The sequence below is a fragment of the Puntigrus tetrazona genome, chromosome 4 (assembly GCF_018831695.1).
Source record: "Puntigrus tetrazona isolate hp1 chromosome 4, ASM1883169v1, whole genome shotgun sequence".
NCBI lineage: Eukaryota > Metazoa > Chordata > Actinopteri > Cypriniformes > Cyprinidae > Puntigrus > Puntigrus tetrazona.
The window spans coordinates 2,620,002-2,642,635 of record NC_056702.1 but is presented as its reverse complement, the minus strand read 5'-3'; the positions used below and the strand labels follow the sequence as shown (position 1 = coordinate 2,642,635).

The window sequence follows — 22,634 nt, the reverse complement described above, 5'->3', positions numbered from 1 at the left end:
TTTAATAAAACGTTGAATATATAACTACTGTTCAGACATTTAGGGTCATTAAGATGTTTTTTTGTAAGAAATTAAAACTTTTATTCAGTAAGGAGGCATTAACGTAATAAATATAAAATAATACAATTTTCCATATGTGTCTATATATAAATCTAAATATATAAACAAGTCAAATCATAGCAAATGGGCAATAATCAACATTTTTTAATAAAAAGAATAGTCCCCCCAAAATTTGCTGAAAATGTATTCAAGTTTTCGCAACTACTTATTTTAACAATTATTCGTTGTTTCACTAAAACTTCAAAATGAACCAAAAAAGGTGTCAAATCAAAATATGCGCATTATGCATTGCAAAAGATGTTATTGTATGTTTATTATAGCATGTAATGGACAAAGAGAAAAACACTGTTAACCGACAAAGGGGCATGACTTTTAGAAGCATAATCAACCACCTTCTAAAACACCTCAGACAATTTAATACAACTCCTCTCACCTTTAATTTAGCATGACGTACCGTCCCGAATCTATCATACAGCTTTAAAATCTCTCTGGAGACATTACAATTTGATACACTCACTATGATGCTAACGATACGCATTATATCCATCTCTGAACCTTGTGCAGGTGAGTCAATTACCGCATGCCTGAATGCGATGGAAAACAGCCCAGCTGCACTGAAGCATGACATGCACCTGATAAACATTCAAACCACGGGCAGCTTCTTGAGAATAACCGTGTAGACGATTTTCAGTTAATAATCACAATTCTGCATCACAAGCAGGTACAGACATCTTAGAGTCCAGTTTAACATTTTATTTTTTTGAAAATTGCAATGTTGACGGTTCATTAACAAAACAACCCTTGGTACATACTGTACTGAAAACATCAAAAAATGAATTGAGGACAAAAAGGAAAAACACAGAAACATCAAAATGGGCTGAATACAGTATGAATACAGAAAATGCTAAGCTCTATTCACATTCTTGAAAAAAATAAGTTTCATAATTATGGCACCTGAATTTTTATGTGGAAAGAATAATTGTTGTTTTTTTAATAGACATATTACATTTTTGTCTGGTCGTCTGAAATTGCAATTAGCTACAGACGAGAATTGGAAGACACGTTTGTGTCGCAATTAAATTTAAATAACTGTCTATTTTAATTTAATTTATATTTTAATCGTTTTTTAATTAAATAGTTGTTTTGCTCTGAGCAAGGAGATTTTACATCAATTTATTTGTCAACGTATATATTTATGTGCATTTTAAAGTTCTCCTTAATATATATATATATTCATTTGGAAATGAAAACCTCACGAAATGAATTAGTTTGCTTACCATTAAAATGCATTTCTTTCATTTGAAAAGCCTTTACAGTAACAACAAACTTATAGCATCCTAAATCAACTATACTTTTGCATATTTTCAGTGTAAGAGAGTTTTTGTTTTTTTAAGTGGGTCTCATCAAAAGACGCACAAGAACTAGTCTGATTCTGGAGAGGTAAAGTCTGTAGAGGTAAAGTTGTTTGTTTTGAACCGGGTTCAGTTGAATGTTTCAGGTCAGTTGAGTCACACTATTTTCTGAAGTGCAGTTTGGCAAATATGTCCTAAGCAGTTTTGACGAGATGAGTCAGACGAATCACAAACGCACGGCGTACCGAAGGCATTGCGCACTATGAACAAAAAACCAACTGTGTTAACGTTATGATGCTAACATTAGCTTACATAATGCCGACAAATGCCAGCTTTGTACAATTCACAAGAAGGCCTTAGGCAATGCAATCTGAACTACATGTATGATTTAACAGTCAAGGAAAATAACACTTTGCAATAGTGTATTTAGCGTTCACTTAAGTACTAAAGCAAAAAGGTGCTTAGTGTAGCTATAGTGTATCCTTAGCAGAGGCTTAATAAAGAAAACAAAAAGTCAAGTTTACACGCAACTTATAGAGCTACGAAAAAACTTGTATAAAGTGGATTTCGGCATCTGCATTCTACACTATTCTCTGTATCCAGTTCATCTGTGTGTCTTTAAAGCACCAGCAAGCTAACTGCTAATGTCGTTTCAAGAACTTAGGGATATTTAATTAAATGAGCTACAGTAGACGCAGTTTAAATAAAGACTTACAAAATTAGTATCATTTAAACAGCCCTCTCTGTTTTTCAGAAACAGTTCAAAATAAGAATCCCACTTAACACCCACAAAGGCTTGACCTCTGACAGTGTGAAAGCGCCGCGTTTCCACTCAAATTACAGTGATGTGCAGAGCGACCTCAAGTTGTGTGACGTCTACCGTTTTAATTTCAACATCTGCAAGTTTTTAAAATTATAAAGTGTGAAGTGTCTTTAAAAACAAAAGAATAAATGTCAAAAACCTCTGCAAAGAGATGTAAAAAACAGTAAATAGAACAAGCTCTGGTACATTAAAGCATTTAATATAAAGCGCTGAATATCTATGTCTTTATGCACTTTTAGTCTACGAGAATACGTGAAGCATGTAATGTATTTTAGTCCTTTCTGTTGACCTTTATGGTCGTCTTGAGCTCAGGAACAGAAGAACACACTCCCTAGCTCTCATTCACACACACACACACACACACACACTCTCTAGCTCAACATCTGTCCTGGCTGTGGCCTGCATGTATCAGGGCTTTTATGTTGGGAAACAGATCCCACAGCACTCCATGCAGATCTCCAGGCAGTCCGAGGACTCACAGCACGCATCCATAATGCCACAGTCCATGTCACAGGGGCAGTTGCAGTCGTCTCCCAGGTCATCTGCGCAGCAGCAGCAGCAACAGGCTTCTGACGTGCAGGTGCCGCAGGAGGCCTGAGCCACCACCATATTGCACAGGGTGAGAAATTCACAAAACAGGCAGGCCAGGATGCAATGGACACAGCAGTCTGCTCTCAGAATATTACAGTGGGCAGAACAGAACAAAAACATCGAATGAACATACAAATAACTTTTTTTTTTTCATTTTTGCTATGCTGATTGGTGTTGCCAGTGGTGCAAAAACTACAAAAATAAAAGTTAGAATCAAATGGAACAAATATTAGCCTTAATATTAAATCGTGTACAAGCTAAATATAAATTTCAAAGTTTTATTTCAGTTTTTTTATAATATGGGGTAACAAAAAAAGCTTTCAAATGTTCGTGTGTGTGTGTGTGTGTGCAGGAGGTGAAGATGGCGGTTTAGCAGCGGTGAGAGCAAAAAAGGAATCAGAGAAATTCAAAAGGAACAAATTCCACTTTTGGGTTGATTAGTAGCTTTGTGAATAATGGGGTTATTATCATGCAAAAGCACAGGGTTGGTCACGTAAAGCTGATTAACAGCGTCCAACATTTTCGCCAGCAAATTGGCGCGTTAATGCTGTCGTTTCTTTCATCTCTGATTAACATTTAACCTTCCTCTCGCGGGGACACCACATACAATGCTAAAGTGCTGTTGTTTAAGATGACATGGACACACAGCTTTGCAGGAGCACCCTCTTTTAGGAAATTGTGTAAAAAAATAATAAAATAAATAATAAATTTACATAGAGTAACCAAACAGCTAAGTAGCTTGCTAATGAATATTCTGTTGGAATATTAAATAAACAAACAAACAAAAATAAATGTTTGCACTACAAAATTAACTGTTTGTATATGTAAAAAGGGTTTTGTCAGAGAACTTGCCAACACTCTGTTGGGATACTTAAAATAATTATTTATTAAATAATTTTAGCATAACCAAAGTATACTGTTTGTCTGTAAAAACAACAATAAATCAACAAGTTATGGTACACTTTAAAGAAAAAAATATATATATTTTTAAGTTGTAAATAATTGCACTTTTTTTTTTTTTAAAGAAGTGAAATTTTTTTAAATGTTTACATTTAAATCAATGTGTTACTTGCCATTCCTTTGTACTTAATTGTGAAATGTAATAGCATTTTTTTTTGCATAATTATTATTAATGTAGATAACTTATCAAATGGCTGAAGCCTTAAATATTCATAAATACTGATTTACTTCAGACTGTAGTGTGGTTAAAGTGAATTACAGAAACCTTACTACAACAAAACGGCAATGTGAAAAGAGAACATCTTTCACTTAAACTAAGATTACAGCTTCAATAAGCAGCAAGATGCACACATTGCGCATCCGCATAAACAGTGCCGTAGAGAATAACAGTGAACCCCTACCAGCCCGGACGTGCCGCTTGGACCTCTAATCAACTGTAGAACCCAAACCGCGGTGCATTGGAGAAATCACAGTGATGTGGTGTGTATCGTTATCAGCCTAAAATGTGAATTTGCATGGCTTTCATCAGTCCGTGGTGAGCTGTCAGAGAGATCGCTGGGTTTGATTGGGCTTTGGTGAGGAGGGGGAAGAGAGAGAGCAAGGACGAGGCCTGAAGACCACTGGATGTTCATGTTTGTTTGATCAAAGTGATTTTTTTTGTAGGCGGTAGAGCTGACCAGCGGTGGTGCTGTGCAGCCTGGACAGTGTTTGAACATGAAACAAGTTTGCATGCAGGCCCACCAAAGGCTTAAAACACCAGCTTTCTGAAAGGTCAAACAGCCGTACTTTTAGATTTCGTCCATGCTGACTTTACGACAGAAACGTCTATGGTTTACAAATAAAACGCTTACGTACGCTACATGTTAATCAAAAATGGCATGCTTGGTATTTGATTAGTGATTCATTTCACAACGATTTGATTTGTGCTATGCCAATTTTATTTTAGTATCCTTGATACCAATTTTTACTATTAAAGCAATTTTGTTCCGTTTTTGTCTATAGCTCTTATTGCTTTATTTTAGTTATTTAAGTGCATTATGTAACACTAAACGAAAGTGAGACGCAAGTTAGTTTGTTTGGCAACTAACTGAAATAAAATCGTTAAAAGGTTTTTATTTGATATATTAAGTAATGAAAAAAAATTTTAATGGTTCTTAGTTTTAGTTAACTATAATAACCCTGCACCATCCTATTAAACAAGTATGAAAAATTACACGTGTCCACATCGATTCTTTTCGCTCTATTTTCCGTGTCCTTTTTTTTTTTAACTAACAATTTCTTTCTAGAAACGGATTTAAAAGCTACAGTACATAATGAATTCCCTTGGATGTATAATTTATCAGCAGCGATTAGTGTGAATCTTAAGGAATGAGAGTCTGTGTAATGTACACAGGAGACGGGCTGCCTTATCTCAGCTGCAAAACCGACACCGGCCCAATGAGAGGGTTCATGTTTAATGTCAGCCCGAGCGGAGGATGCCCAGATTCCGCCAGGCCAAAAACAGCCCCAGCGCCTCGGAGGAAATAGTTCGAGACATCTGGAAAACTCCAAAGGCTAACATCAAAAAGAAAGGCAGCGTGACATAAAACAAGCTGGAAGAGTCGCAGGCCGGCGAGCGGTGCCGGAACGTACAAATGAAGAAAGACTGACTGCTGCATGGGATGTACATGACGGCTTTAGAGACCAAATGAGCGGAGGATAAAATAAAGCAAAAAAGCAGTTAATTTGCAGTCAATACAGAAGTGAGCGTAGTAAACTTTTTGAAAGAGAGCTCCTGATACGCTGGGGAGGCTGAAAAGATGGGAAAACATGGCATTACGATGCACTGCTAATGACCACGCTAGCTTTCTGCGTGCATCCCGCAGCCTTAATTGAATTTGTCAGAGGGATTTTAGACGACTGCGTGCTTACAACACAACACAATCACAAACACGCCATCACTCAAGGTCCTAACCCACCCGCAACGGAACAAAAGATCTCTCAATTAGTTGATTTTCTGCTGGGGTTGCTGTTATCGCAGCCGACGACGGCAGCCAAGAACACGAGGAATCGCAATCCCCTGAGCAGAGATCTTGTAAAGCTTTATTCTTCAGCTTCCCAGGCTGTTTAGAGGCTAATTTCACAGGCAAACAGATTATGGTAATCCGTGTAAACATTAAAACACAACAGCTTGCTGTTTTCCAGGGGGAAATTACTACTTGAGAGAGAACATATTGATTCAAAACACAGTTCTACAAATAACGCACGCACGCGTACAAGCCGTAATGAGACAGACTTATTGAACTGTTCACCCACCCCCCCTCCAATTAAGATGTGAAAACTATGACGCCTTTTAAGATACACTTTTCTGTTAAATCCGTGGGGAGATGATAACGTCTGCTACGCGCACCTCGCAGTAGGCTCCTACTCACGAATCACCTGAGTGATAAATCCTTTCGAAACTTTCCAGTCTTGGAAAATGTTCACATAGTTTCCTACCTGTTCACACACACACACACAGTATCTTGTGTCCCCAATAAGTGTGTGTGCCTAAGGTTACTTTTGTGCAAATAAATCTTAACATTAAAGAAAAGACTAATTAAAATGAATAAATCAATCTAAAAATGAACTGATGACTCAACCTGCATGTAAGATAGCATTAGTCAAATTATTTTTAAATATACAAAAATAAATATGGTACAAGAAGGTTCTCTCTTAAGAAAACTACTGTAGCAAAAGCAACTACCAACATATGTATATATAATTATGATTGGCTATAAATAAATGAACAAATAAATTAATAAACCAAATAAAAAAGGACTAAAATAAAGTTGATAAAAAAAATTAAATATAGATGACAATAAGAATGAAATAAAAAAAAAATACAATAATAATGATAAAGAAACATAATATAAAATAAAAATTCACATCAGCAGGAGAAGGTCACACTCATATTTGGGCTTAATACAGGTACAGTACAGTGGAATCTCGAAATATTCCGAATAATTATTACCAAATTATCGCTTCTAATTCAGCCGAATGCCATGTCGTCTCAAAAGAAACATACGAAGTACTTTACAGATCATTTTAAAGTGCTCAGTATGTGCAAGGCTGCTTGATTTAAATGACGATTTGAACATCACGCAGTAAAGAAACCGCAATACATGAGCCAGAAAAGCTTCGCTGGTACACAGGAGCAAGGCTTATAGCTGGTCTTAATGAGAGGACACTGTGAGAGAAGGTAGCGTCAGCCCCTGCTGAGGTGGGGTTGACACATGGCAGACCCCCCGCTCTCCAAAGTCTTGTTAAAAGGTCACACCTTGGTGACCATTACTAATGCACCAGCGATCTCCTTCATTACTACCCTCTCCTTACCATCACACCTGACAATGTGCAAGCTGCTTTTTTCAGCTCGGCCTTCTGTTTTTCCTTCCCATTTGCGAGACAATACAACACCACGGAAATAAAGAGATCAATCTAGCTGGAGTTATGAAAGATGAAATAAAGCAGTGCACTTAAGGGAAACAGAACAGAAAAGTCACATATTAGTTGCGGTTAGACGAAGGTAGGGGAAGGCCAGGATAAGAAATCTGCAAGCACGTACGAGTTTGTGCGCGAGTGTACGTTTGCGTGTATGATTTCACATACCCTCTGGAGTTGAGCCGGGTTTATGGGAACCCGTCGAGCTGCTTTTGCTCCTTCTGCTGCTGTCGCTGTTGACAGACAGACTAGAGCGAAGCTTTCTCTGCACGCGGTGCGAGACAGGCGATGGGTGCTTCCTGGACTCGGAGGGCGGCTGTGTGACCCCGCGGGGAGTGCCGTGGCCGTTACTTAGCACCGTGTGCAGGCCGTTCTGCTGTCTGGTAGCCTCTCCGTCCATGCCATGTTGCAGGGATGTTGCTGGCTGGGGCAGAGGCTGAGGTTGAGCTAAACAGAAAGACAAAACGTTTTTTGTAATTATTTGTTTGGACCAGTGAGACTTCACAGCTAAATTCACCAAAATTTATATATATATATATATATATATATATATATATATAAAAATATATATTCTATATATATATATATAAAAGGCTCCCTCCCATACCAATTGCACTTAATTTCTGTTCATTAAGGAGCAAATTATCAATATAGTTTAGTAATTTAAGGGGGAAAAAGGAAACTACAATCCATGCAATTACCTATACAAAAGTGCTTGATTGTATTTTTATTTAATTTGATTTATATGTGGGTCAAAGAAGTTAAGATATCCACATCAAAATAAAAGAAGCAATATTATGTCCATAGAAAGCACTTTGAATGTAAGTAAGTGTCTGCTTTAATGGGTTTCAAATAAGTTTTTGTAAAATACAATGTCAAATTTTGCTTGAAATGATGTTACATTGTCATTTAGTGTAACAATATATTAAAATTCAAACAACAAAATGCATATTCTGACTTGTGCATTTTAAAATATATAAAATATGGAAGCATATAAAATTTTATTGAGTATTAAATGAGCAAAAAATAAAACCTAGGATAATGGCAAATTTAAACAAAAAAAATCTAACTAATTAGTATTTGGGGTGAAAGTACTTCATCTTCAGATTGATTTCAATATTAAATCCTTTTTTAATATTGGACTGTTTATGGTTGTTTTTTTTTTTTATATAAAAAAAGTCGTTCTGAATTCCCAGTCCTAACACTATGTGCTCTATAACCTGAATACTCTTCATAGTCTTCATCCATGTGACACAGATGACAAGGTCGCAGACTGAACTGAGAGGCTCTATCTGATGCAACAGTAGTCAAGTGAGTACTGCTAGTGACACTAGTGTGTCTTATGTACTTTCCTTCAGGATACGCACATCATGTTTATTGGGCTCCTTTGAATTATTCATCATCTTCCTGCATTCAATTTTTTTTTTTTTTTTACTTTATTCTGGCTTTTATGCAATGATCTTTGTATTTCGTTTGGTGTGTTTTAAGGCAGCAACACCTGAATTTCTCAGAGAGAATGTGAAATGAGTTTTCTGTTAATTACTTTTTTCTTTTGATGGGAGGTCCACACTGACTGTGCTATTATTGTTAACAAGAGAAGAAATCCAGCCCACCTCTTTATAACAACATATCACCCTGGGAAGACGCTGAGGGGAATGTAAAATAACACAATTAAAAACAGGCCATGGCGGCCTCATCAGCCAGCTGTCCATCTGCATGTGCACTACAGCTAGCAAACAAGAGCGATAACGCTGTCAAACACGTGGAGGGAACCAACGGGATACGCTATTGGCTACAAAGAGGTTTCATTTGTCCAATTATGATTCACTTGACTTTTGTTAATTTTATAATCACTATACGAAGTGTGAGGTAGTGGTTACCAAAACTGAAGACTAGATAGGTGACAATCAGTGGTGATATTGCTAACTAAAATTATTTAAGCTTTATTTAATAAAGCTAAGAAAATATCAATTAAAAAATATTTGTATAATTGATATAAAATATTAATAACATTTAAAATGTTAATTGCAAATACCTTTACTTAATATTATAATGTTTTAGGCATAAAGAAAAATCTATACTTCTGACCCATACAATGTTTTTAGGCTATTGCTACAAATATATCAATGCTACTTATGGTTTTGTGGTCCGGGCTTACACACGGTCTTTTTGAAAATGACAGTAGCAGCTGTCATCAAGCATTTTTAAGTAAAAACTACATCAAGGAAACATCAGGTTTGTTTTAAAAGCACTGTCCTTGTAATAAAATTTAATTTTAAAAATTAAATTAATAAACAGCTCTCCATTGTCACTACATGCATTGGAGCTACGTTACTTACAAAGAAAGTCAAGTTTTAAAAACACGTCGAAGCAACGGTAGTTATTAAAAAGCAATATTTTATTAACCGATATTTGTACATCAGGACAGTCCACCCGGAGCGGCCTGGTGTTAAGTGCACTGCCCTAGGGCACAACGCTGATGGTTTATGGATCCTCTCTTGCAGCATTTTGAACCAGACCTGATCTTTAAATCGCAACACTACATTACCTTCTGCTTCACCAAACCGCCTCAAAAGCAGCCCAGTCAGGAACACGTTGCACATGCATCTTGCAACACGTTGCCAGAACAACAGAACAGAGAATGTTGCATCTGGTGCACACTGATAGGATCACATGGGCCTGACAAAAGCCCAAAGGCCAATGCAACCCAAAAGAAAAGTTCCCCCTCGATGAAATATAAATGTTGCCTTCAACCCGAGGAATGATAGGTGATAAAAATTGAATACCCTGCACTAAGCGTAAAAAAACAAGCGTTGTATTGCAAATGGTGATTGTACACAAGCTGACAGGTCGCATTAAAACACCATGTTTTGGTGCTGAAGGGAGGGAAGGGTGGAAAGAAAACAGTCCAAATTGGTCTTCTAACCGCTCTGCTTCCAACATATCAACAACTGTTGAGAGTGTACATTTGTAGTTGAATAATACATGGTATTCCTCTACACACTCTGTCAAACACATCACAGGCAAACAGGGGGTGAGTGCTTCTTGACTGTCTAAGCAGCATCCCAATTTGGTCCCCTGGATCTGACAGCCTCAAATATCCTGGGAGCATTTTTAAAAGGCCAGTGTTTGATGGATTCATGAAGAACACACAAATATAATTGCCATTTGTCACCGCACGTTCGGCGCACGCCCCACGCGGGGACGGCGAGCCGGGACGCCCAGGAGAGACGCCGCGCCACCGTGGCGTCGCTCTCTATGTAAAACTGTGGATAAACACCCCTTTGCCTTGGTGTCACAGAAAATAGCTCCGCTGGAAGAATTCGAAATTGTACCCCAAAGACGTGGAAGCAGAGCATGGCGGACCTCCCAAGAACGAATATGTATGAACGTCAACAGCGTGGAGCGGCATAAACAAGACGGTGAAAATTCGGTCAAGCAGGAGGGATGTTGGAAAGGAGGTGAGACGGGGCAGGATGTTCTCTCATTTGTGCTGCTCTCTATGGAGACCGAAAGGTAAAGAGAGAGAGACAGGAAGAAAAAAAAAAGAAAGAAAAGTAGGTCCCTATTTTTTTGCGGCTCGAGGCCTTTTAATATTTCATCCTAAGAGTGGAGCTGTTTGCTGTGCCCCATTAGAACGCCCATCAAACGGAACATACATTAATTCACTTGTCAACTCATGTCATGCAGCTAAACAGCCCCCATCCATTTCTTATCATCATCTGCTAATGGCTAACAATCATTACCTGTACAAAAGAGTTGGCCAGTGAAAAAACACAAAGTACTGGTTGACAGTGAGAGCATGAGGGTGAAAAACATCTGAAGTTGAAATGGTCAAGTTAGTGGAAATGTCTGCTTAAATGGTTTGTAGCCTAGTATGCAATTCTTCAAGTTTTAATCAGGTTTTATTAACAAATTATAGAATCCGCTGAAAGCCTAAAGCTTTGGTTTTAACAAATATATTTTTAAAATGATAAAAGGCAAAGTATTTCAAATAATTCTGTACATATAGTTATTATGAAATAATTACATATGCAATTATATTAAACTGACAATATTATAAATAAATAAAATTTTATTTTAAATTAAATATAAAAATTCTCTAACATCAAAAAAATCATTATTTGAAAAATGCTAATAAAAAGATTGAAAAATAATCCTTCAGTCTAAGATTTTTGTATTAGAATTTGTTTAGCTCTGTGTATATAATATGAATGCAACACAAATAACCGTTTAATGCTCCATGGGCCCGTCTGTCTGATTGAAATGCTAATTTGTAAATGTGCGCTGACCTACCAGGAGAGTTTCCACCATCTCCCAAAACAGCCCGGGGTGGCATTTCTCCTAACAAACACCTATGGCAAGCTTACACCTTTCAATCCAAAGCAATATACGCTCTCAGTTGAAATGATGTCCCCGTATTTATAGAAACAAAACCATGGGAATTTGGTTGGAGGGAAGGAAAGTAGAATGAATATTATTAAAAAGGGCTGTGACTGAAAAAAAAAACCCTTCAGCATATTAAAAATCGTTTATGTCTTGACCTTCCGACTCTGTGGCAAGGTCTTACTTCCTAACATGAGAAGTAAAAGAATTAAAATTTTCACTTAGGTGATCTATTGCCAAGCTTGATCCATTTTGTACATAAAATGATTCTAAACCTACCAAAAAAAAACAAACAAGAAAAAAGTAAAACGAAAAGGTGAAAATTGCACAAAAGTGTTCATATGACTCAGAACTTTCCTGATATTGTCTCACGTACAATATATGTGTTAAAAAGATATACGCGCACACACATACAAACACACATATTGTATGTATTATATATTATATATATATATATTTTTGTCCAATGTGTGTCTTTAATACATTTATTTGAGCCTACAATGTGTCGTGATCACAGTAATTGCCTGTTCTCTGAAGCCGCCCCAAATGTCACATGCCAGAACTACTTTAACTCTATTACGACACCTCCTCTGGTTTGCTGGCACCCTACAATATCTAATTTCTGAGAGACACCGTAGCTCACATCTTATTTTATACTCATTTCTAGCAGAAGATGAATAGGTAGTCACTATTACTCAGCGTTTTTTGTGCTACGGCACACTTTTAATTCTTTCTGACAATCATTTAAATTTGGCTGTTCGAATGAAACCTGCCGTAGAGAGGTGACACCTGAGAAGGCGTTTAATATTCCAGGGCCACCCTTTTTCACAGTCATTCACTGTCTGTCCCGCTCTCGCTCGCCTATTCTTTCCCTCCATCTCTCTGTAACAATGACAAGCCGAGCCAGGCGTCTGGGATTTACTAATTTCAAATTTAGTAATTTGGCTGCTGATTGAGTAGAAAAAAATAACCCCTTCGGACCTTGTTCTGCTTAATTACATTTTATAAGGCAGCCAGCAACTCCAAAGACAAGGAGAGAGATTGTAAGGCTTGAGCTTTTCATCAATTATACTTCTACTTCGAATCTGTATTTTCACGATGTGGCATGCTAGCCATCAAAATCATTAAAACCCTCCAGAAAACCCTATGATAGCGTGGAACCGGCACAACCTATTTTCAAATTAATATTAATCGACTGAGTAATCTTAAGGAAGTCCTGTATTCAGCTGGTTTTAGATTATCTGGTCTCTGATTGGACACATTTCACCACACACCAAACGAACTTGTTTGTTCAAACACAGACACAGCCAATACAAAAAGAAAAAGAAACTAAAAAGGTTTTTTTTTTAAATCAGAGATTCATTTTTAAACATTTAACCTCACGAGTTGTCTTAAATGCATAGAGGTATGCTCAAAATGCAAGATATTTGAAGAGGATTAGCAAACTGCAAAAGAACACAAAGAGGCAAATGAGAAAAATTTCCAAAATAGATAAACTATTTCTACTCAAAGTAATCCCTGTAGAATGAAGATTTTAATCTGTATTACCCAAAATTATTTGCATTCTGCATTCATGTTCATACAATCAAATCGAACATGTGACGTTAACACTGATACCGCCTTGGTCTTCTGTTGTAGTTGCTGCTGAAGTAGGCCAAAACCAGAGTTTTCCTACTTTCACCTTGTTTTGAAACCCTCAACAACATTCACGCAATCGGTATCGGCACCTCCTTCCCTTCTATCCCTTTCCACCACCATGGAATGGAAGAATACCATAAACGCAGAAGTTCTTCACAAACGCGGTTTTAAATGCACATCTTGCACAGATTTAGCCGTTTTACACAGCTACCACATTTTCTCGAAAGATCAATTATGACGTGACTCAGACCGAGCCTGAGGGAGCTGCCAAACTTCATACGTCGAAGAGTGCTCCACCCTCCCTCCCGACAACTGCAAACAAAAAACTCCAGCAACACAGATGTGTGGAGGCTGGGGGTGTATTTTCAGTTTCAGTTACATCGGTGACTCAAAGATTCCACCAAATCCACAAAAACAAAAAAAAAAAAACAACAACTCAAAAATGACTTGCGTAAGGATCCAGATGCAGTCTGCATCTCTTGGAGGCCGTACAGGACAAAGCCAGAAACCGAGCGATCCTTACAGAGACACTCCAGGGGCAACTAAAGCCAGCCAGGAGAGTTTATTAAAAATATATATCTATCTATGGACAAGGTTCCTTTATTTGCTCTGTTTCAATCTCAGCATTAACTGCACTAATGTGACAGCTGTGGGTCACTGGACTCTGTCTTCGGGGTGCCAATCAAGACCTTAAGCCCAGGAATCAGGCTAAAGGACAGAGGTGCTCGTCTGTTTCTGAGAGGCTTTTTAGCGGGAGATGGCCGTATCGATTTTAGCTGTGGCGGGAACGCTGTCTGAATGGAGTCGGTCGGTGGCTCCCCGGTCACCCCCGAGTGATCAGAGGCCTGACGGAATGACCTAGCAGAGGTGCGGTGAACCTGCAAACATGCAGGGCAGGAGGGGAGCACATCACGAGAGATCACTGTAATAGAAAAGGGGTTTAACCTTAATGTTGAAGCCAAAACCCTGTTAGAGGGCCAGTAATCCCTCCCGCTCAACTCTCATTTCAAGTGCTTTTCTGGCTGGAAAAGGCAGCGTTGTGTTCAAGTTGCATTTACGCACTCAAAGATGCATTGGTGCACTGTTAATCAAAGCATGGGCCTCAAATCTACATCTTATTAACAGACAGGCACCACCTTTCAATCTGTTATTCTTCGTATAGTTCAAACCCCAGCGCCGTTTCCCATAATGCCCACCCTGTGAATGAAATAGCACAAAGGTGATGGTCAATGAGAACAATCAGAAATGCTAATGACGTGTTAAACCTATAGCTCACAGATGTGTACATCACCTCTTCGCTAAAGCAATTTAAATAATTCTTGCGCACATAAATCTGCAGAGCTCCAAAAGGGCTTTGGCACTTGCGAGGACGCTAATTGAAACGCTGGGAATTTTTCCATATGAAATATGTCTACACCAAGACAATGAGGAAATAATTAGCACAGAGGTAGAATCACAATGGCCATTTTAATCAACCCCTGCGCTAGCATTTCACCCTATTTATTCCAGTTTTGATTCCATGACCCACGGCTAAGTAATCACTTGAAAATTACTCCTCTGTTCTAATGGGCTCTTGCGTCTGAGGAACACGTGGTCTGAAAAATTAGCATCTTGAATCAATCAACTCTTTCCGCCCAAAATGATCGAAATAAAGGCACTCTTCAAAAGTGAATGCAGGTGAAATGCATGTGTACTCTTTTAGAAACGTTGGTTTGAATTTAAAAATGAACAGCAAGGCCTAATCATGAAAGTCAATGGTAAATACCTAACGCAACCGCTGAGTGAGATCACAAAATTCTTGACATAACGGTGAGGCGTTGTCTGTGTACAGAATGACATAAGTTTAAAAAAACAGACTGACAATCATCTGAATAATTTAGTGATTAAAACACCTCTTGATCATTACATCATTCCCTTGAAATTCATTTAGGACAGAACAAGCTTTTCAGCTAGGAGGCTGCCACATCCCACACTACACTCTGCGAGAATCTGGATGTGTAATGTATTTGTTCTGTGTGATTGTACTGTACTGTCTTTACTGCAGCCTAACAGATCAGTGTGCAATTAAAAATGAAACAGATAGCTCGAGAATGTTCAACCATCATCCATTTCTTTCTGGCCATGCAAGTCAACAGACAATGCTGAATAAGCGTGATTAATCTTTAGTGAATTCTGCTAGCAAATTAAATTGGAAATATGGTAAAATGAGATAAAGTGTTGTAAAGTGGCCAGTCAAGTTGATTTCCTATCGATTTCCTGCTCTGGGTTCGAAATATCACATCATACTTCCCAATCCAATTAGTGCACTGCCCTACAGCCCTTCTCTATCCATACTAAGGCCAGACAACCTCATATACATTGTACAGTCTTACATACAGACCCTTGTGCAGATATTCACTTATAATTATTTTATAATAATAATAATAATAATTTTCATAATAATAAAAAAGTAAATATATTTTAGTTTACTCCCGTGATGGCACAGTTCCGTTTTTCTCCACTCGTCTTCTTATTATCAATGTTAAAAAAAAAAAAAAATGCTGTGGTGACACATTTTTTTAGGTTTCTTTCATGCATAGAAAGCCCAAAAGAACACCATTTAGTTAAAAAAGGAATATCTTTACTGTCACATTTGATCAACTGAATGCATTCTGAAAAGCATTACAATTACTCATTTTTGAAAAAAGAAAAATCTTACTGACCTCAAACCTTTAAAAGTGTGAGCATATCGCTAGAACAAATTCATCTCAAGAGAGAAAATTAGGACAAAGTCAGCATACTGCAGGAGAGACAGATAGGAAAAGGAAGAACAAGAGAGAGAAAAAGAGGAAACAAGGTTGATAGATGAGAAACAGGATATTTTTGTGTCAAACTTGCATCTTGCAGAGAACAGGTTTCTAGCACGGTCCACCAGATTTACACAAAATGGGACTGTGGGAAGTGGGTGTGTCAGGACTTTTCCCCCTCCAAAAACAAGTGGTGAGAATTTTCCAATCACATCCTTTGTTTCAAATCTTTGTTTCCCTAATTATTTCCAACCGTCTCAGTGATGAGTGAGATTTTCCATCACTCCACATCCATCTGACCTCATTTGCATAAAACAATGCCTTGAGTTAGTCAGTTCAACAACTGAGCTGATCCAGCTTCAATCTTACACGAGGAACAACAATCTCCAAGATGTTATTAAGCTCAACATTTTTAGAGTACACAAACCCCTATGAGCAGAACAAGAAAAGTCCCTATGATGCAACCCCACGCTTTACCAGGTAAGAGAGCTCCCGTTTCAGTACATTCAAGTTCTCAGCCGTGGTTTCCAGATCCAGGCCAACCAAGGCCAAACCACAATGGGATATCCTTGCTCACTAGGCTTCTGAGACTTTGGCAGGAGAACAACTGAAAGTAACAACTTCACTGCAATAGAAAGAAGCTGGTTCAATTTCAGCACATTTTCTTTTAATCAACATACACTGCACTCAAACTAATGTCAAGAATGCTTCTGCACCTATAGCATTATCTCACCAACTAAAAGAACCAAGCAAAGCACTTACTATAGATTATTCATTATCATAATTTTAAATCAAAGCTAACCCCAAAGGCAAATAATATCAGAGAAGCAGTAAATACTTAAATCAATTATCATTGCAACAAGTTTTAAAATCACATCAGTGTTTTTTTTCCTTTTTTTTTTAGATGTAAGCTTCAGTTTTCAGTGGCACAGAACTGTAGAAAATGCTGACAAAGGTTGATGTTGGTGGATAATCCAAATGAGATTGGATCACAAACTCTTTGAAGTTTATGGCAGAGTACTGACTAGTAACAAGAGGAATGCTTTATATCAGATCGGTTTCATATATGTATCACTGACTGATTAAAAAAAAAAAAAAGTTCAAAACTAGATATTTCTGATTCAATAAAATGTTAAGGGAACTGTTTTTCTGTAGACATGGTATCCGTTACGCTGCTTTAGTTGTAGAAAGTGAAAGTTATGACTCATTCTCACTCAAGCGAAGACTAAACTTTTGAGCAGCATTCACCAAAAATATGCATAAACAAGTGTCACTGGAGTCTGGCCAAGGATGTCAAGCATGTTTGGATTACATGACTCACACATTTGTTAACACTTACTTCTAACAAGCCCATCGTGGGTGTGGTTCTCGGTCATGTGATCCTGCCCATCTGAAGTGGCATCTCCCGGTATCGGAGTTTGGGATGTTTCTGTAGCATCTGAGGACTGATCAATGCAGCTGTTGCATTTATCTGGATGGAAAAAAAAAAAAAGAAGACATTTTTCTTTAGGAGTTATGCTCTACTTCACAGCTGCCAGGAAGCCGAGCATGCAAAAGGCCAATGCTGAGGTTCATACTGGCTCGCCTCGGTATCAAGAATAGAAAGACGAGCTCTAATTTGCCAGATAAAACAGATTCCTTTGGTGAACGGTTGCAAAACCGTGTGGGCGGATCAGGTAGGCCCGGGCCAGAACTCTGGATCTAATTTTCTCGATTCTGCTCCCGGGTACACGATACCTGCCAAGGTTTTTACAGCTATAAAGAGCGCATTCATCTAAATTGGAAAATGGATGTGAGCAAAACCTGCCTGATAGGCATACAAAAAGATAGGCAACCTTTAAACGCTGCGCATGAAGTCCATAGAGTAAACGAGGCGCTATGCTTCCCCGATTCGTTCTATTTGAGGCGGCCTTCGATGTGGCAGTAGGCAGCCACTCGTTTATTTAGCACCGTCAAAGCAGTCCTGTTACACAAACCTGTGTTTTTCCATCACTCAGCTGCATGCTGGGAATAAAGCATGTGACTCAGCAAACAGAAGCGTGTTTTCACTTTTGGTGAGACTGAAGTGTTTCGTTTTGGGGTTTTTCCATTCTACAGCCCTCGTTACAGCATATTATGGGACAAGATCAATACGATACAGTAGCTCTAGATACAGAGATTGATATCACTTCATCTGGGCTTGAGGCTGATGAATGGAAACCCTTTATTTCAGCCATGACTCCTCAAATGCACATACAGTACCAGCGGCCTTGTGATGCATCGCTGTATTTAGTGATTACAGTTTGAAATAAATTGCTCTATTCTCCAAGCATACACAGCCCCCAGGGAGGGAAATCCAGTCTTAACGGAGAGACTTTGAAGGCCCTACAAAAATCCATTTGTCACCGGAGCCTGTGATTGCTTACTTTGTCCTACTTTGCCATTTTTTGACAGTGCTATAATGGTGCTTGGTATAAATAGGATGGTTAACGGTTCAGTGCATAAGAAAAAAAAAAAGAAGAAGAGGGGGGCCAAGCTTATTTTACATGTGATAATCTCACAAGCAACTAGAAAGTTAATTAAAAACTATAATTGGCAGTGGTTCCTGCTAATAGTTACCAAGGCGCTCCTTCAATCTTTATTGGAAAATAATGAAAACATTATCATGCCTACTGGCGCAACATACATATGGGGAATCTGTTTGCTAGTTGCTATTTATGCAAGTCAGTTACTTGTGGGTTCAGCAAGAATTGGACACCAGGTAAAGCGGGACAAGTAATCAATTTTTACGAACAATCATAAAACAGTAATAATTAGTAATAAATGTCAAACGATTTAATTTGCCTGATGTTATTACAGCGGCCATTGTCGAAACATTATTTTTTAAATACAAACCTAAAAAAATACAAAATAAAATATTTTAAAATAAAACTGCGCTAATCGTGTTCTACATTATTTATTTGCAGCCATAAATTCAGTTCAGTTTAATACATATTCGCTATAAATTCAAAAATCTTTTGCTTATGATTTCACATATTAGCTGGAAAACAGAGGTAAATGACTAACTGTTGAAATCCCTATAACGAGCACGCTAAAGCCGTATCAATAATTGTTTGGAGATTGTCCTAGCATCATATTAAAGACATATTCAGATATTTGGAATGCAAAAACTCACACTGTTGCATAGTCCACCCTATTACTAGCGTTATAAAGTACAGTTCACAAACATGTACCGATACAAACGTACAACTTAGCATTCATACTTCAAAATATACATTGAATACAATAAGACGACCCAATGAATAAGCAAATCCCACGATATACCCATGAATCAGAATCTCAAATACGAAAAAAATCCCGTCTCTCACCTGTTGATTTGGACAGAAGTGAGTTCGTCTCCTCTTGTAGCTGCTTTTTTGGCCCTTCAGGCCCCTCCGGAGGTAAAATAGTCTCCGAGGACATGAGCCAGATGTTTAGATACTAAACGCACCCAAAAACAACAATCCCCCGCGCATTCAGCCCTCAAACCTGTAAGAAAATAACAAACCGTGGTAACATCAATCGCCGTTCAGTACAGTAAACAAACTCAACTCCGATATCTTTCTTATGGAGTGACGTCATACGGCGAAACGTCGTTAAAGTTAGTGGAAAGTTTGCCTTCGGTTTTTGTCTCCGCAAACGAAACTTAAAGCGTCACGAACACGCTCCCAAACATCTTAGCAACTCACCAAGTCAACGTTATTTGCTTGGCAAACATGTAACGAGTCGTTTCGAAGTTTGCTGGTTACCTTTCAAACATGTTAACTCCCAAACGCCTTCGTTCGCATCCTTTCCTCGGGCGAATCGAAGTCCCGTTAGAAAAAGTTTCCTTAATGGCCTGTTTAGGATCAAAAACTCTGTAAAAACGTTCAGGTTGCTCCCAAAAATAGTGCAAAAAATCCCTGTCAAGCAGACGCTGAATAATGAGTTTGCGCGCGAGACTCCCGCGCGCTCGAGCTGCTGCTGCTGCTGCTGGAGAAACTTTGAGCTCAAACATTTTCATCACATCCGGATTCCGATGATCACAACCAGCTGCATTCAGATGTTCGAGCCGGGACTGTGAATTGTTCGTGAACTGAGACTGTTTGTCAAATGACTGCGTTTGTCTTAAGAGACACGCAGGTTTGTTTACGTAGAGATCTGAGGGAGGACTTCGCCTTTACTTCACATTTACCACCAAAATGTAGCCTACTTGAGAGCCTAAAGCGTCTAAAAAGTTGTTATAAATAATAATATTTTTATTTCATGAGAATATTTTACCTTTTTTATTTTATTCACTACCAGCCTTGACAATTGCAAATAAATAATAAATACACAAGCAAACAAAATAGGCTACTTATTAACATAAACGCTCTCTCTTTAATAAACTTAAAATATATACGGAAACACTTCGTTTTAATGGTCCCTTTTGAACGGTCTGTTGGCAATAAGTAACTTTGCACCTTCAAGTCAACTCTCATTTGAATATTAGTACGCTATGATTAACAACACAACTCTTTATTGTGACAGTCACCCAAAAGACATCCTACGAACTAAAACTTTGCAAGTACATGTCGACTTATTCTACATCTAACCTTACTAGTCTACTAATACTCTACTAACGCTCTAATGATATGCAGGTGCAACATTATAGTCAACAGAATGTGTTAAAGGGACCATCAAAGTAAAGTGAAACCAGATATACTATTAAAATAGTCTTATCTATCTATCTGTCTGGCAGTTACCACGGAATGAAGAATTATGAGTTTTCCATAATGGTGAAAACAGCATTTCTATTGCGATTACATCAAAGCTCACCCAGTGTCTTTAAAACCTTTCAATTCTGAGCCGTCTAAAATCTGCACGCATACATACACAAAGAGCCCTCAACTGATTCAGTCCATTCTCGTAGTGGCCTTGCTGGTGGATAAAGCGTATGAGCATGGAAGTGATTGATGTGAAATATGCCCTCCTCATTGACTGGGTGAACTCCATTTTCTGCTCCTAATACAGAAATCACTCCAGGTCTGTGGCATAATGATTTACGATGAATCTGTGTCAATGTTGAACTCACAAACCCCACCTAATCCATCTTGCAGAGACCCTCCTCGCTGTGGAGAAATGCTGCATTCTCCATTTATAAGTGTTGAATCTATTACCCCACTGATTGGTAATAACTTTCGGCCTTTGCGGCCCTTAGACAGTAATTACTCGGATACTGATGCTCTTTGAGACCCGGCACCAAAGGTAAAACTCAGCATCAGCAGGGCTTAGCTGACCCACCTACCTTTAAAAGTTATCACTTTCAAAGTTACAAGTATGTTTAAGAAATAGTTCACCAGAAATCATCATTGTTATCAAACGGATGAAAATTGAATCATTATTACCTAACATTCTTCTCCAAATCAAAGTGATATGGACAGCTTGTGTATCGAAAAGAGCACGAGTATTTATATTTTGAGTCATTTTCACTGCAAAAGTGGCACCTTAGTGTCTCTACAAAGAGAAGCGGTTTCATTAATGCATTTACTCTACAATTACGGACAAATATTTTGATAAGTATTTTGCTAAGGTGGGTCATCAAGGTGCTATCTTTTAGCATAGAGCAGGCTGTGTAAGGACGCCTTTCCTAAGCGCTAAAATCATACGTTCCTATTTGAATATTTCATTGTGTTTCTGTTCACACGGGACAGCAGTTCTGTGGTTTCCTGTGTATTCCACAGTGACACCGCCGACAAACATTTATCTTGTGTTAAATCATGCGCTCCTGAGCCCGAATAAGGAACTGAAGTCACAGAGAGTGCGTGAAGCCGTCATGTCGTGTCACTGTTGTGTCAGCAAAGCATCTGTCAGAGTCACATTTCAGAGGAAAGGGGAAACGTCTCTATTGACTTCATGTGTTTGTGTGGCAGCATGCCTGATTGCTGAAACGTTGCCAAATCACCCTGGGTAATCCCACTCGACAGAGTCCCCCCCGGACGCTGGGGTTCACAGTGCATGCATGCAGGAAAACCGCCTGTCACCACAACAACATCGCTGACAAAAAGCCACCTACCGTGATTTAGTAAATATTTGAGCTAAAGCAGCAAGAGTGGATGCACACACGGAACAATCGGCGAAGGAAAAAAAACAAACCAGAATGGGAAACGCTGACCCAATAGCCACTTAAAACTGTTCTCCGAGCGGCTCTCGCACTGCTGAGTAATTAGCATATGAATAACAGAAAACGCATAGATCCTACGAGTGCAAGAAGTGATATGCAGACGCTCAGAGATCCGCCTACTGAAGTAGCTGCGGTGTTTTGCGCGAGCTTGATGTAAGGAACCCACTTTGAAGTTGGCGATTTCCTCAACTTCTAGATTGGCTTTCCTGAGAAAACTGTGCCACTCAATTATACCTGTTATTCATCAAGGAGAACAAATTGCTCCAAGCAGGCAGAGGCAGGCAGAGGCAGGCAGGGAGGGTTACCTGTAGCTAACAAAGAGGCACAGGAGGCCCCTTGCGGAGCACGGCGACTCGGCTCTCTGTGTTCTTACCATTTGGTTTTTGTTATGGAATTAAAATTTCACACCAAATGGGTAG

General features: G+C 38.5%; 1 protein-coding gene across 1 annotated transcript; it reads right to left on the bottom strand.

Annotated features, from left to right (window-relative positions):
• Positions 1–798: 798 nt before the first annotated feature.
• mdfic (MyoD family inhibitor domain containing) lies at positions 799–20,097 on the bottom strand. The gene is made up of 5 exons (XM_043237770.1): positions 19,823–20,097; positions 19,403–19,562; positions 17,395–17,526; positions 7,414–7,692; positions 799–2,903 (listed from the first exon to the last, which is right to left on the bottom strand). The coding sequence occupies exons 2-5, from the start codon at positions 19,494–19,496 to the stop codon at positions 2,653–2,655; spliced, it is 756 nt and encodes a 251-aa protein (XP_043093705.1). The 5' UTR covers positions 19,497–19,562; positions 19,823–20,097; the 3' UTR covers positions 799–2,652.
• Between the last annotated feature and the right edge of the window lie 2,537 nt (positions 20,098–22,634).

Coding starts and splice junctions, on each gene's coding strand:
- mdfic (XM_043237770.1), bottom strand. CDS start 19,496: ATGTCCTCGGAGACTATTTTACCTCCGGAGGGGCCTGAAGGGCCAAAA. Junction 17,527..19,402: donor ACTTCTGTCCAAATCAACAG/GTGAGAGACGGG, acceptor TTTTCCATCCAG/ATAAATGCAACAGCTGCATT. Junction 2,904..7,413: donor ACCCGGCTCAACTCCAGAGG/GTATGTGAAATC, acceptor TTCTGAGAGCAG/ACTGCTGTGTCCATTGCATC.